Source organism: Podarcis gaigeae (assembly GCF_964106915.1).
Source record: "Podarcis gaigeae genome assembly, chromosome: 15".
NCBI classification, from domain to species: Eukaryota; Metazoa; Chordata; class Lepidosauria; order Squamata; family Lacertidae; genus Podarcis; species Podarcis gaigeae.
The window spans coordinates 33,480,585-33,492,604 of record NC_139692.1 but is presented as its reverse complement, the minus strand read 5'-3'; the positions used below and the strand labels follow the sequence as shown (position 1 = coordinate 33,492,604).

The 12,020-nt window shown below is 43.0% G+C and overlaps 1 protein-coding gene across 15 annotated transcripts in view; it reads right to left on the bottom strand.

Moving 5' to 3' along the window:
* The window catches only part of CUX1 (cut like homeobox 1), a 259,810-nt gene that overhangs the window by 45,382 nt on the left and 202,408 nt on the right, over positions 1-12,020 (bottom strand). For 8 of the 15 annotated variants that reach the window (XM_083714296.1, XM_083714300.1, XM_083714302.1 and 5 more), the window contains 2 exons: positions 3,380-3,682; positions 360-422 (listed from right to left, as the gene is read on the bottom strand). The exons of 1 other annotated variant lie outside the window; for it this stretch is intronic. In XM_083714296.1, the coding sequence (XP_083570422.1) occupies positions 360-422; positions 3,380-3,682 (366 nt within the window). The remainder of the gene's footprint in view (positions 1-359; positions 423-3,379; positions 3,683-12,020) is intronic. 6 more of the 15 variants (XM_083714301.1, XM_083714292.1, XM_083714294.1 and 3 more) reach the window with 1 other exon arrangement.

Sequence of the window (12,020 nt, the reverse complement as noted above, 5' to 3'; positions counted from 1 at the left end):
ATCTTTTTTAGCGTTGCATATAATTTCCACAATGTTGTTAAGGTGTGAGTGTTTGTGTGGAGTTTTAGAAATGTAGACAGAATGGGTTGGATCTAGAGGACATGTGTCTGCCGCAGGATTAGCAGAAGCCAGTTTTCCCCCCACCCCACCTCCTCCTAATCACAGCCTTGCTTACTAAGCCAGGTGATCACAGTGGTCTTAAACTAGAAAAAGAAAACAAAGGAGAGCCGCTAGCGACCTTGGCTGAGACAGATACAGACAACCAGGGGCCCCAAAACAGAGGTGCTTCCGCCCTTAGCTAATCTAGAGATTTAGGCAAACAGAGGGCAAAAAGGAAACATTGAAATATTGTTCCACACCTAATGCAAGGTTTGGGGTACATTTCTTGCCTCTTCTGCTGCGTTTTAGGCTTGTCAGCCACGCTGTAGAAAAACAAAAATCATGGAGGGGGAAAAAAGATTTATGTAAAGTGACATCAGAACAATAGTTAATAAAAGCACTTTTAAAAATGTTCCTCCTGCAGCACAAGAGGACACAGAATCAGGGACCCTGGTTTTCTGCACACTCTGAAACACGCTGAGAATTTGGCTTCCGGTGTAGAATCCAGAGGAGCCAACCTACTCTGGAGAAGCCCCGGTTTAATTTTTATTTTATTTTTAAAAGTGAGCAAGCTTCTAGCTCTCAAGGATAGGGGGGAAAAAACTGAAAAAAAATGTATTAATCTGTTAAAGTTCCTGAAACTAGAAGGGGTCTGGGTGGGTGGAAGGGGGGAAGGGATGATTTTACAGCTCCCTGATCCTAACTGCAGCCCACCAATTCACCCAGAGTACCCAAGCACCTCCTTCCCCTTTACAGACTTTGTCGCTGTACTAGTTTGCAATTTGGAGTACATCTTCTAGAGCAGGTGGCAGTGCCTTAAATTGCTAAGGACCCACCTTAGATTTTGCTGAGTTTGCATCCATAATCTGTGCACCCACAGTCAATTGTTTCTACCTGCACAATTGATTCTGCTCATAGTAAACCTGCTGCTTTTGGCTTTTCTGGTTGCAGAATGACTTACAGTAAACCAGCGTCCCTGCATATATAGCATGCAACGACAATGCATCCAAAACCCTACAGGCCCTCGTCTGCATCACCCTTTCAGACTGGCAGGATGTGACTTCACCCCAACAGAATGGGAAACCCATCATGTTAAGTTTGAGCAGTTTAAGCTACAGGTCCTGGCATGACTGAAGTTATCTTCACAGCTATTTTCAAACATCGTGTCTCATTTTTCTTGTAAGAGAGTTAATAACCACAAATTGTGGAGTCCCACAATTTTTAATAGCATTGAGTAGATAGCACATTTTAATCTAAGATGGCAGTCAAGTTATTCTGCAATTGGCTAAGAACTGGGAAGCCAGTATTACGGAAGGCTGCCATTTGGAAACAGTAGAAGCTAAGCTTCTGAAAGGGTCATATTATCTAAGAGAGAGAAAGGATACCTAAAGGGTAGCCGCATTTCTACATCAAGAACTGTACATTTTCTGATGACATGTACTCAATGGACCCAATTTACACCTGGTTTTGGTACCATCAGAGCAACTATGCTACGTTATCAGAATTTCTGTAACCAATACAGCTTGGTTGTGTAAAGATGGGTAGATAAACATTATACACAACTTCTGCAGTTTTAGAAAAATGTATTTTTTCAGCATATTCATAGCTATTAATATCAAATTAGTTTCTGTACTCCCCCAGTCTTGGGAGTAATAAGAAACTGATCAAAGACAATCTGCCTCTGCCCCACTCTACATGAATAAAATTCCCTGACATCTTAATTTTACAAAGTTACCAGTTTCCCCCCTTCACCGTGACATAACCAGTACAGAGGGATGCCTACAAATATGAGATCTCATTGTAAAGAATGGTTGTCATGGAGTATTGGCTCTTTCGCCTTATCCCGCAAAGCAGTGTGAACTGTGATGGCGACGGCTGCCAGCCTGCAACTCAACTAACTGTAGAGCGGGTCCCCCCTCTGGGTTGGGGAAATCGAGAGCAGTGGTTCCCAATTAGCTGAGTACTGGGGACCCTCTGTTTTTCAAAACAAGTCATGGACCCCCTACTTTTGATAGCTTTATGGTAGTTTTTGTTATGTGAATGGTGCCACAGAACCCCTGGGTGGGTTACGTCCGCAGACCACCAGTGGGGAACGGCTGATCTAAAGTGTTAGGAATCCATGCCAGTCGCTTCCTGTTTCTGCCCAACAGCTTGATCTCATGCTGTTCCAGTAATGTGCGGATCACAGAATCAGCTGGGATTGCTAGGATCAGGTGGGTACTGCCATGCTAGTGTCGCAGGCAAACAATCCAGCTGAGGCTGGAGTGGTCAGTACCTATGTGATCCTGGCTAACCCTCTAAATTCAGTCATCTAAGTATGATGGGATCCTGTCCCAGGGAAAGCACAATCATGCCATTTAATGTAGTGGTTGAGATGTAGCCACAACTAAAAGGAAAGATATCTGTGAGAAGGACACCAACCACATTCTTCCTGGAAATCTGCCCTGAACCACAAGCAATGAATAAACCCTCTATTACTGTGCCACAATAGGAACTACCTCTGATAATGCAAACGCCGCCACCTAATCGATGGGTATCTAAGAGAGGCCTTGCTAGAAGCAACATAGAACGCAACATGCTCCATGCTCACATGTCATAATCACCTCACATGGAGTTCTTTGCCCAATGGGTGGAAATACATACCTTCTTGATTTCCACCTCCAGGAAATTCGCTTCTTCCAACAACTAAAATAGCTATCTGGTCAGTTCAGCCCTTTCAGCCCTGGAACTCACTTTTCACAGACTACAGCAATGGGCCCATTTTAAATGTTTACTGTGTATGCCAATTTTTTTGCCTGTTTCTCCTACTTTCTTTTTTAAAAAAAGAACAAGAAGTGGCAATGGTGCTAGCGGTGCAACTCATAGGAAGCTGGAGCATGACTCAGTTTTGGTCACACAAGCCACTGAAGAGCAATGATCCGAAGCATTTTTTATTTTTAAATTTTAAAGAATGATTCTGTATACTTGGGTGCTTTTGATTTGCTTTTCCCAAATCATGGATTTAGTGTCCACAGCAACAAAGCCACTCATCATATAAAGAATGCTGAGATATGTGGCATTTGGATAATGTCATAAAGTAACAAGCAAATTTTGCAGGAACCGTATTAACTTCATTTAGTTCATGGAATAGTTTCCAATTGACTTGCTCCTGACCCAGTTACCTGAGCTGGCTTTAAAAAGGTTCCTGTTTCCAACATTACTTATAAAAAACAAAGATTTTGTTTTTTTTAGAAAAGAACTGTTCTCTTAGAACAATCAGAAGCAGTAAAAAGATATTTACCCAGGTTGTTGTCTGTGAGCACCTCTTTCACCCGCTTTGTGATGCCGTAGGTATCCAGTTCCGGTGACATAGCGACCAATTCTTGAATGCTGAGTGATGAATGGCCAGAGAGGGGCAATGGTGTTGTGGACTGGGACTCTGAAGCAGACGCCTCACTCAACTCCTGCAGCTTGCCCTCCTTACTTGTCTCTATGGCAGGACACGGCTGCTGGACCAGTTCCGTTAGGCTCTTCACAGATTCGCTAGAGCTCATGGGGGACTCGGGAGCAGGACTGCAACTGGCAGATGTCTTTGGGGTGCTTTCTGCAAATCAGCAGGGGAAACAAATAGGGGAAACCAGGGTTAGGCAAAAGACTACTTCATCAAGGTCTTCCTTCCAGACTTCTTATTGCTTATAAGAAAAGTCAACGACCTCATGTTCTCTAAGTTCACCCGTAACCCCTTCATTTCCCACTTTCAGAAATTCCTAGGCTTGCTTGCATGCAACCTGCAACCCCACAGTCTACGGTGCCATGATTTAAATACCAATTTGGAGAAGCCATCCTTGCATGTACATCAATGCAAAAAGTAAGCAAACCTACATTTCAATGCTATAAAAAGACACACGTAGCAATTAACATGCAAAGCCTATCTTATTCTAAGGCAAACCACGGACTCACCCCCCAACTCTGCCTGGCTGCAGCTTTCCAAAGTTACCAGCAGAGACTGAACCTGGGACCTTTTGCATGCAAAGCATGTCCCCACCATGTAAGTCAGCAGCCCTACATAATATACCAGGAGCCTGGCGCTCCATATTACTAGAACCCTTATTAGCTTCCGTATTATCTGAACACTAACACCTGGGTCGGAAGAGTGGAACAGTCAGACTTTCATTTTCTACGAAATTCTAAACACAACCAACAATGCAAACAAAAAGCTTGCACCAGTGCAAGAACGTGGCATTTCGGTCTTCATAAAGTTGATGTAAGGATGCAGGGGAACCGCAAAACAATGCCACATTTCCCTTATTCCTCCTCAAGTGTATATATTCCGTTTGTCTCTGGCATTTCTGCCATTTCCCAAGTTAGCCTTAGTTAAAGAGGAGGGTTTTTGTTGTTGTTGTTGTTGTTTTTCGTGATGAAACTAGCCAGAACTGAGCCAGAAATGGCACCTCTTATTTTTTGCTGCACCTCTTATTTTTTTCAGCTGGGCTTTGCAAATGGAAGGAACCTTCACTTCTGGGGCTTCAGCTGGCTAGGGCGGAAGATCAGCTGCCCTTAGTGTGCATGTATTTACGTGCATTTTTCTGAGGAGGGGGCTCCATGGCTTTCATCAGATTCTCAGAGGGGTCTATGACCCCAAAAAGGTTGAAAACCCCTGTCTTAGGAAGGAGAATGCCTAGGGTATGAAGGAGACCAGGGTGGGTGGGGAGAAGGGAGGGTGGTCTTTTTACTTTAAAGCAAAGGGAGATCATATGGGTGCTGCCACCTTGTGAAATGCCTGGAAAGCAGCAGGTTTTGAGATTTTTCTGCTTCTTCCAACCTTCTTCATGCCAACAGAACTTATGCTTGCTACAACTAAGGAGCAAGCGACTTGAGAAGCAACACACAAAGGAAGGAGATTTTTATTTTATTTTTTAAAAAACCTCTTCCCACCTCCGCAGGTGATGGGCTTACATGTCGGTGTTCCAGCTAAGGGGAATGAACAGGACTCAAGAAGCAACACAAGCTGGTTTTTAAAAGCTCCCTGTGCATCATTCCCTCCATTTCTATCTTTTTCACAGATCTTATAGCTGTTGCTCAGATGGTGACAGCAGTCACGAAATTAAAAGACGCCTGCTTCTTGGGAGAAAAGCAATGACGAACCTAGACAGCATCTTAAAAAGTAGAGACATCACCTTGCCAACAAAGGTCCGTATAGTAAAAGCTATGGTTTCCCCAGTAGTGATGTATGGAAGTGAGAGCTGGACCATAAAGAAGGCTGATCGCCGAAGAATTGATGCTTTTGAATTATGGTGCTGGAGGAGACTCTTGAGAGTCCCATGGACTGCAAGAAGATCAAACCTATCCATTCTTAAGGAAATCAGCCTTGAGTGCTCACTGGAGGGACAGATCGTGAAGCTGAGGCTCCAATACTTTGGCCACCTCATGAGAAGAGAAGACTCCCTGGAAAAGACCCTGATGTTGGGAAAGATGGAGGGCACAAGGAGAAGGGGACGACAGAGGATGAGATGGTTGGATGGTGTTCTTGAAGCTACCAGCATGAGTTTGATCAAACTGCAGGAGGCAGTGGAGGACAGAAGTGCCTGGCGTGCTCTGGTCCAGGGGGTCACGAAGAGTCGGACACGACTAAACGACTAAACAACAACAACAACATGGCTGTTGCTACCAGCAGTACATTAAAGTAGCCTTTAAAAAAACCCTCCGGCTTATCCCCCCCCCCCCCCCGCAAGCCCCTGCAATCATCAGGCTGAAATTGATGGGCCTCGTGGTAGCTTTGCCTGCTTACATGACCAGCTCAAGAGGAACAGGGAGCTGGGCCGGAGAAAATGGCCAACCGGCCAGCGTAACTTAAGAAGAGAAAGGTTGTTCTGGATAAGGGAGGGGGAAGCAGGGCTGCATGTGTGTGTGTTGCTAATTATGGTTTAATATGACCTGGCAACTCTCCCCCTTGGTTGCTTGCCCCAATTTTGCCTGCTTAGTGCTGATGGTGCTTTTCGTCTGAGAGCCCTTGCTGTTTGACAAACCATGCATTTCTCTGCATTTCCTCTATGATGCCCTGCATTTTCTGAAAATTAGTGTGTGTGTGTGTGTGTGTGTGTGTGTGTGTGCATGTGCTACTTATGACTTGATTTGATTTGACATGTGATAAGTACAGTGATAGCTGTTGCACATTTTTATGTGGGCATACTAAGTAAAGAAGTGGATTGTACCCTCAATACTGTGATGCTTGAAGGAATATTATTATCTGAACCTGTTGGTAAAGGAACTGCCTGTTTTTTTTTAATGGGATTTATTTCTGCCCTGGCAGCAGCAGCGATCCTATGCACCATGTAGCTGGCTTAAAATAAGTTACTGTTGTATTGTGGAACCAGCTTATTCAGTAATAATAGAGGTTTGTCACTGGTAAGCAAGGTGCACTCTGTACATGGTTTTGCCTTTTATTTCTGAGGCTCAAAGATACTAATTATGCTCCTCTCTGCTCAGATCTATATGAGGAAGCTGTGGATGACCAGGAGGGGTTGGTGGGGCAAATATAAACCTTTATTACTATTAACTTTGAGCAGGAACTTGAACACATTCCTGCTTACCCAGACATTGATGGCCGAAATATGCCGTTCCTGGCAACCTTGAAATTGTTAGCTGCAAGGATTTGTGATTGTTTTAAACATGTTATGTATGTTTTTAAAATGTTTTAGATTTGCTTTTAAACAGGTTCTTATTTTTAATTGGATTGTTTTGCCACTTTAGTGTTTATTGCCCAGGGCTCCTTTGGCAGGAACAGAAGTACAGAAATGTGAAAGATGAATAAAAAAAAAAATACAGAAAAGACGGAGCTGTAAGTTGCAAAATTACCGTATTTTTTGCTCTATAAGACTCACTTTTTCCCTCCTAAAAAGTAAGGGGAAATGTGTGTGCATCTTATGGAGCGAATGCAGGCTGCACAGCTATCCCAGAAGCCAGAACAGCAAGAGGGATTGCTGCTTTCACTGCACAGCAATCCCTCTTGCTGTTCTGGCTTCTGGGATTCAGAATATATTTTTTCTTGTTTTCCTCCTCCAAAAACTAGGTGTATCTTGTGGTCTGGTGCGTCTTATAGAGCGAAAAATACGGTAGTTATCCTGTACACATCCATTTGTGGCTCTGCTGCCACAACGCTAATAATTTATTTGCCACCATCAGCAGTGCTGGGAGGAGGGGTGCTTGGTGAGAGCAATATATATGGGGAGGAAGGAATGTGGGAATGACTCTCTCCCCCTGTCTCCCTCCCTCTTCATCAGAACAGTGCTTTTCCTCAGTGCAGGAAATCAGAGAAATTTGGCGTTGGGGCAGAGAGGGGCTCAGACACCCATGGGGGCTATATGGAAGTCCCCTAAGTGCTGCATACAGCCTGCAGGTTGCTCACATGTGCTGTATTACCAAAACTAAGATGAAATAACTCCCAGAATTCTTTGCATCTGTCCCCTGCTCCGCCGCCCCCATCCACTGGTATGACTCTATATTTTTATTCTTATTTCTGTTATTATTGCTGCCCAGTTTTTGACCTTAGATCAAGGTCAGGGCTAAAATGAAACTCTACGTTGCTTCTTAATGAACGATCTTTCGTCAATAAACAAAAAGAGGTGTCGATATATTAACTTCTGACAGCGTAGCAAGAAAAGTGGCGTAGGAGTTGGGAAAGTAATTGCCAAAGGAATGTCTCATTAAGTAGTACAGACAAACAGTCTTGGTTTTGTTTTGGGTTTTGTTTTTGTCCCTGTATGGCAAACAAAAAAACAGTGAGTATTAACATTTCTTTCAAGAACACAGAGCTGCCAGCACATACAGTACCGTCTGTCTCATTCTTGTGAAGAGCTTCACAAGAACTTCCAGAAGTGTACTCCTAATAAATCTGCACGCTGCACATTCTCCAATATTTCATGGACAGAAATGGTGTGTCCCTGTAACCACCCTATTCTCAGAGCAAAATAATCAATGCTTCACTTCATTCCAAATTACTGCAAACTCCATTTACATTTCTTTTAAAATGGACCACTACTGTTTTTTGTTTTTCTTTAAGTATTTAAATTTCACTACGAGTCTGGCTGAATGTACTGGTGGCAGAAGGGAAGCTGCCCACAGACATTTTGTGATCGTGTGTGCACTGACATGCACGGGCACTAGACTCGGCCTGCATTCTTTTCTTTTTTAAAAAAATTATCTTTATTGGTTTAAAATCAACACAACAAAAGCTTGAAAAAAGAAAAAAAGAAAAAGAAACAAAAGAAGCACAATACATCTCTTTCAAAAACAACAATAGAACAATACATCACAAATTCACAAAAATGTTCCATCAACTTCCTTGATATTGAGTTGGCCTGCATTCACCCCACCCCCGCACTTAGAGCTATCAAATGAATGCTACTTTTGTGTGTACTAGCAGAAGTTCAAAAAACATTTCCAACATCTTCTGAAAAGACAAAATAGGGATAGGAGATAGAGAATATTGTACCTGGGATAGGTACAAGAAAACGTGGGCTGTTGGAGTAGGGGCAGAGGAGATAATTATTTCTAATCTGTGTCGGTTTCACAAAATGCTCATTCTTGCGTCTGTTCTGTTCCATTTCAGCATATATATATATATATATATATATATATATATATATATATATATATTTAAAAACAGTACCAAGATTCATATTATCTTAATGCACATTCTTTTTTAAAAAATACACTGTGAATTATGCATTTTAGAAAGACATTTTGGTCATGTTTTGAGAAGAGAGCAGTATTGCAAAATTTGAAGACGTGTGAGACTCTAAGGGCAATTATTCTCCAGTACACACAGTTGTGGGAGGTGTGGATTAGGTGAGCTTGCCTCAGAATTCAAAGAAACCGAATTTCTATGTTAGAACATACGGCACCTCCTTTTGTGTACAATATTTCAAAAATCCAGACAGAAAAGTTGTTTAGCAACTGTTTTTTGGCAAAGGTGTTGAGCTTTTATTTTTAGTTTCCCCCAAAACTGCTGATTGTGACCGCTGCTATGCTCTGTCTTGCCAGGGTGTTTAAAATGGTTTAGGATCCATTAAGCTGGCACTGGAGAGAGAAGGGGTGTGTTAGGAAAAGGACACAAATTATTCCAAGTCCAGTTCTGGCGAAGTCTTCATTGGACAAGGAGATACAAGGGCCTGCCCACTCCCTTTGCAACCATTGGCCTGACTACTTGTAGTAACAATCCTTAGAACCAGCAAAACTCCATTCCGAATGATGTTTGGGGTCCTCTTAAGAGATATTTTAAAGTGAGTTACAGGATGAGAAGCAGGACTGTGGCCTCCCTCCTAACTCTCATGTTTCCTTTTTGCTTTGTCTATCCTCTGGATAGAAATGAATGAGATCTCTAGGCAGAGGTATTACTACGCCTGCTTATTCCCAGCTGCATGTTCTGGGCAAGTAACAAAATATACAAAACTCCAAAACAAATGTCTAAAATAGCCTCTGCTTGTCCTCAGCCAAATATTTGCTCAAATAAGAACTTCTTCCAATACTACACTTGGCTTTCTTCTTTTTCCAACACGAGTAGTACTATTTGCTTTGGGGAAAAGAAACAAGAATGTCAGAGAAGCTCCGGATGCACACATCAGGAAATCAGTGCACACGCCAACTGCAGCACTGGTAACTATGCCCTGACGTTGTTTGCTTCGCACTAAATGCTGGAGTTATAGGGACGCGGGTGGCGCTGTGGGTTAAACCACAGAGCCTAGGGCTTGCTGATCAGAAGGTCGGCGGTTCGAATCCCCGCAACGGGGTGAGCTCCCGTTGCTCGGTCCCTGCTCCTGCCAACCTAGCAGTTCGAAAGCACGTCAAAGTGCAAGTAGATAAATAGGTACCGCTCCGGCGGGAAGGTAAACGGCGTTTCCGTGCACTGCTCTGGTTCACCAGAAGCGGCTCAGTCATGCTGGCCACATGACCCAGAAGCTGTACGCCGGTTCCCTCGGCCAGTAAAGAGATGAGCACCGCAACCCCAGAGTTGTCCATGACTGAATCTAATGGTCAGGGGTCCCTTTTCCTTTACCTAAATGCTGGCGTTAGAAAGGAAAAGTACAAGTTCCACGTTCCTTTTGCAAGTTCTGTGGGTATGTGACCCCAAAATGGAACCACGTGTGTCCACTTTGGAGCCACTGACCTGTGAGTGGCACCTTCCACTCCCCCCGTTCGTAGGGCTTGGCTTGTTGCGTGTTTGGCTTGTTGTGTGTTTGGCTTGCTCATTTGCATGCAACTTCAGCGGCAGGGACATTTCACGAAATTAGTATATTTAGAACTGATGACATACTGCGGCCCTTGCAGTGGTTTCATGTGTCACTCTCCCAAAGAAGGATTTGTCTGAGACGCTCTCTGTTTCATTACAATGGAGAAGACAGCCGACTGATTTTCCTAGCAACCACTAGAGGCAGATGGCTGAATCAGTCTGCTTTTTCCTGTGCTGCAAGACACTTGGGAGGGAAAAGAGCCCTGTTCTTGGAAGGAGTAGCAGTAATCTGGGATGGGAATCTGTGGCCTTCCATATGTTGTTGGCTTCTCAACACCCATCAGTACCAGCTAACATAGCCAGCAGCTTGGGATGACGGCTGCAGTGGTTGAAATTGAGGAGGCCAGCACTAGGACTGCGAGGGCCATTGGGTTTGATTTGTTTTGTGCTTTGGGAAGAGTCTCTCTCGCCCAGCATATGAAAGCTTTAATGCCTATTAAGGCTGATATTCTAGTGCATGCAATTATTACTAATCTATTGTGTTTTAAAGGTATTTTTTCAAAATATTTTCTGAATATCTAAACTTTTTTTATAAAAAAAAACGATTGCTAGACACCTTTGGTGTAGAAGAAGAAGAGCAGGGTAAAAACTGTAATGAAATTACAGGGTAAAAACTTTAATGAAAGAAGGAAGGAATTTAAATACACGTGTCCATGCCAATGTGTGAAATGATCCTTAGAGAATGGGATGTGTGCAACTAATATACTACCTTGGATATTTTACAGACAGGCACACCAAAGCTTTTGATGATAAATAAAAACAAAAATAAAAAAGGACACAGGGTGGTAGAAGTTTGTCCCTGGCCTCCTTACGGAAGAAGCTCACGCTTGTGAAGTTAAACTCTTTCTGCCTAAGATCTGTCTGCCAAGGTATCCCCATGCACTTTCTTCAGGGCAACTTTCCCTGATCATCTTGTTCCTAGAAGGTGCAAAGCCCTTTCCAAACATTATGACACTGAGTTAGATAAAGTGAGTAGCACTGTAATAAATCAAAGCTATTTAATAAAAATTACTGAATCGCTTTTTTTTTAAAGTATCAAATTGTATTTAGAAAAAGGTGTCTTGGCATTCCCATAAAGGTCCTTTTCAACTCAAGTAATTGGATTTCTTACTTCTTCTTTTTTAAAACAGCTTATGAAAGATGCAAAGGAGAAACCTCTCTTTTCCTTTAAGCCACCGCAGTCCATATGTAATGTTTAAGGCAATAAGAATGCTAGAGATCTAATTTCTTTTCTGTGCCTAGCCTCAGGTCGCTGTGCAGCTGCATCCAAAGCCCAACAAATGTTATTTTTGTATTTGAAGCAGTGAACGAATGGCAGTGTAAATTTGCCCTGATTCACCCATGCGAGGGACCAATTTGGCAGATCATCCATCTTGTTCACTGTACACTGTCAGGGATGGCATGAATTCCGTACATGATAAACAGATTTCTCCTCAGATCTGTGTCCTTTAACCCACAGCAAGGTCAAAATGACGGCTGCCTGGTTAATAAAACTGCATGGTGCTGGTTCAAGCCCCCACTCTCTAATTTTGTCCCTGGTGCCAGCTTAAAGAAATTGCAAACTACAGCAGCTGTGAATTTTCCATGCAAATCTCGGACCACACAATGCAAACCCCACACAGAAATAATACTGGTGTTGGATGGAAATAAAAGG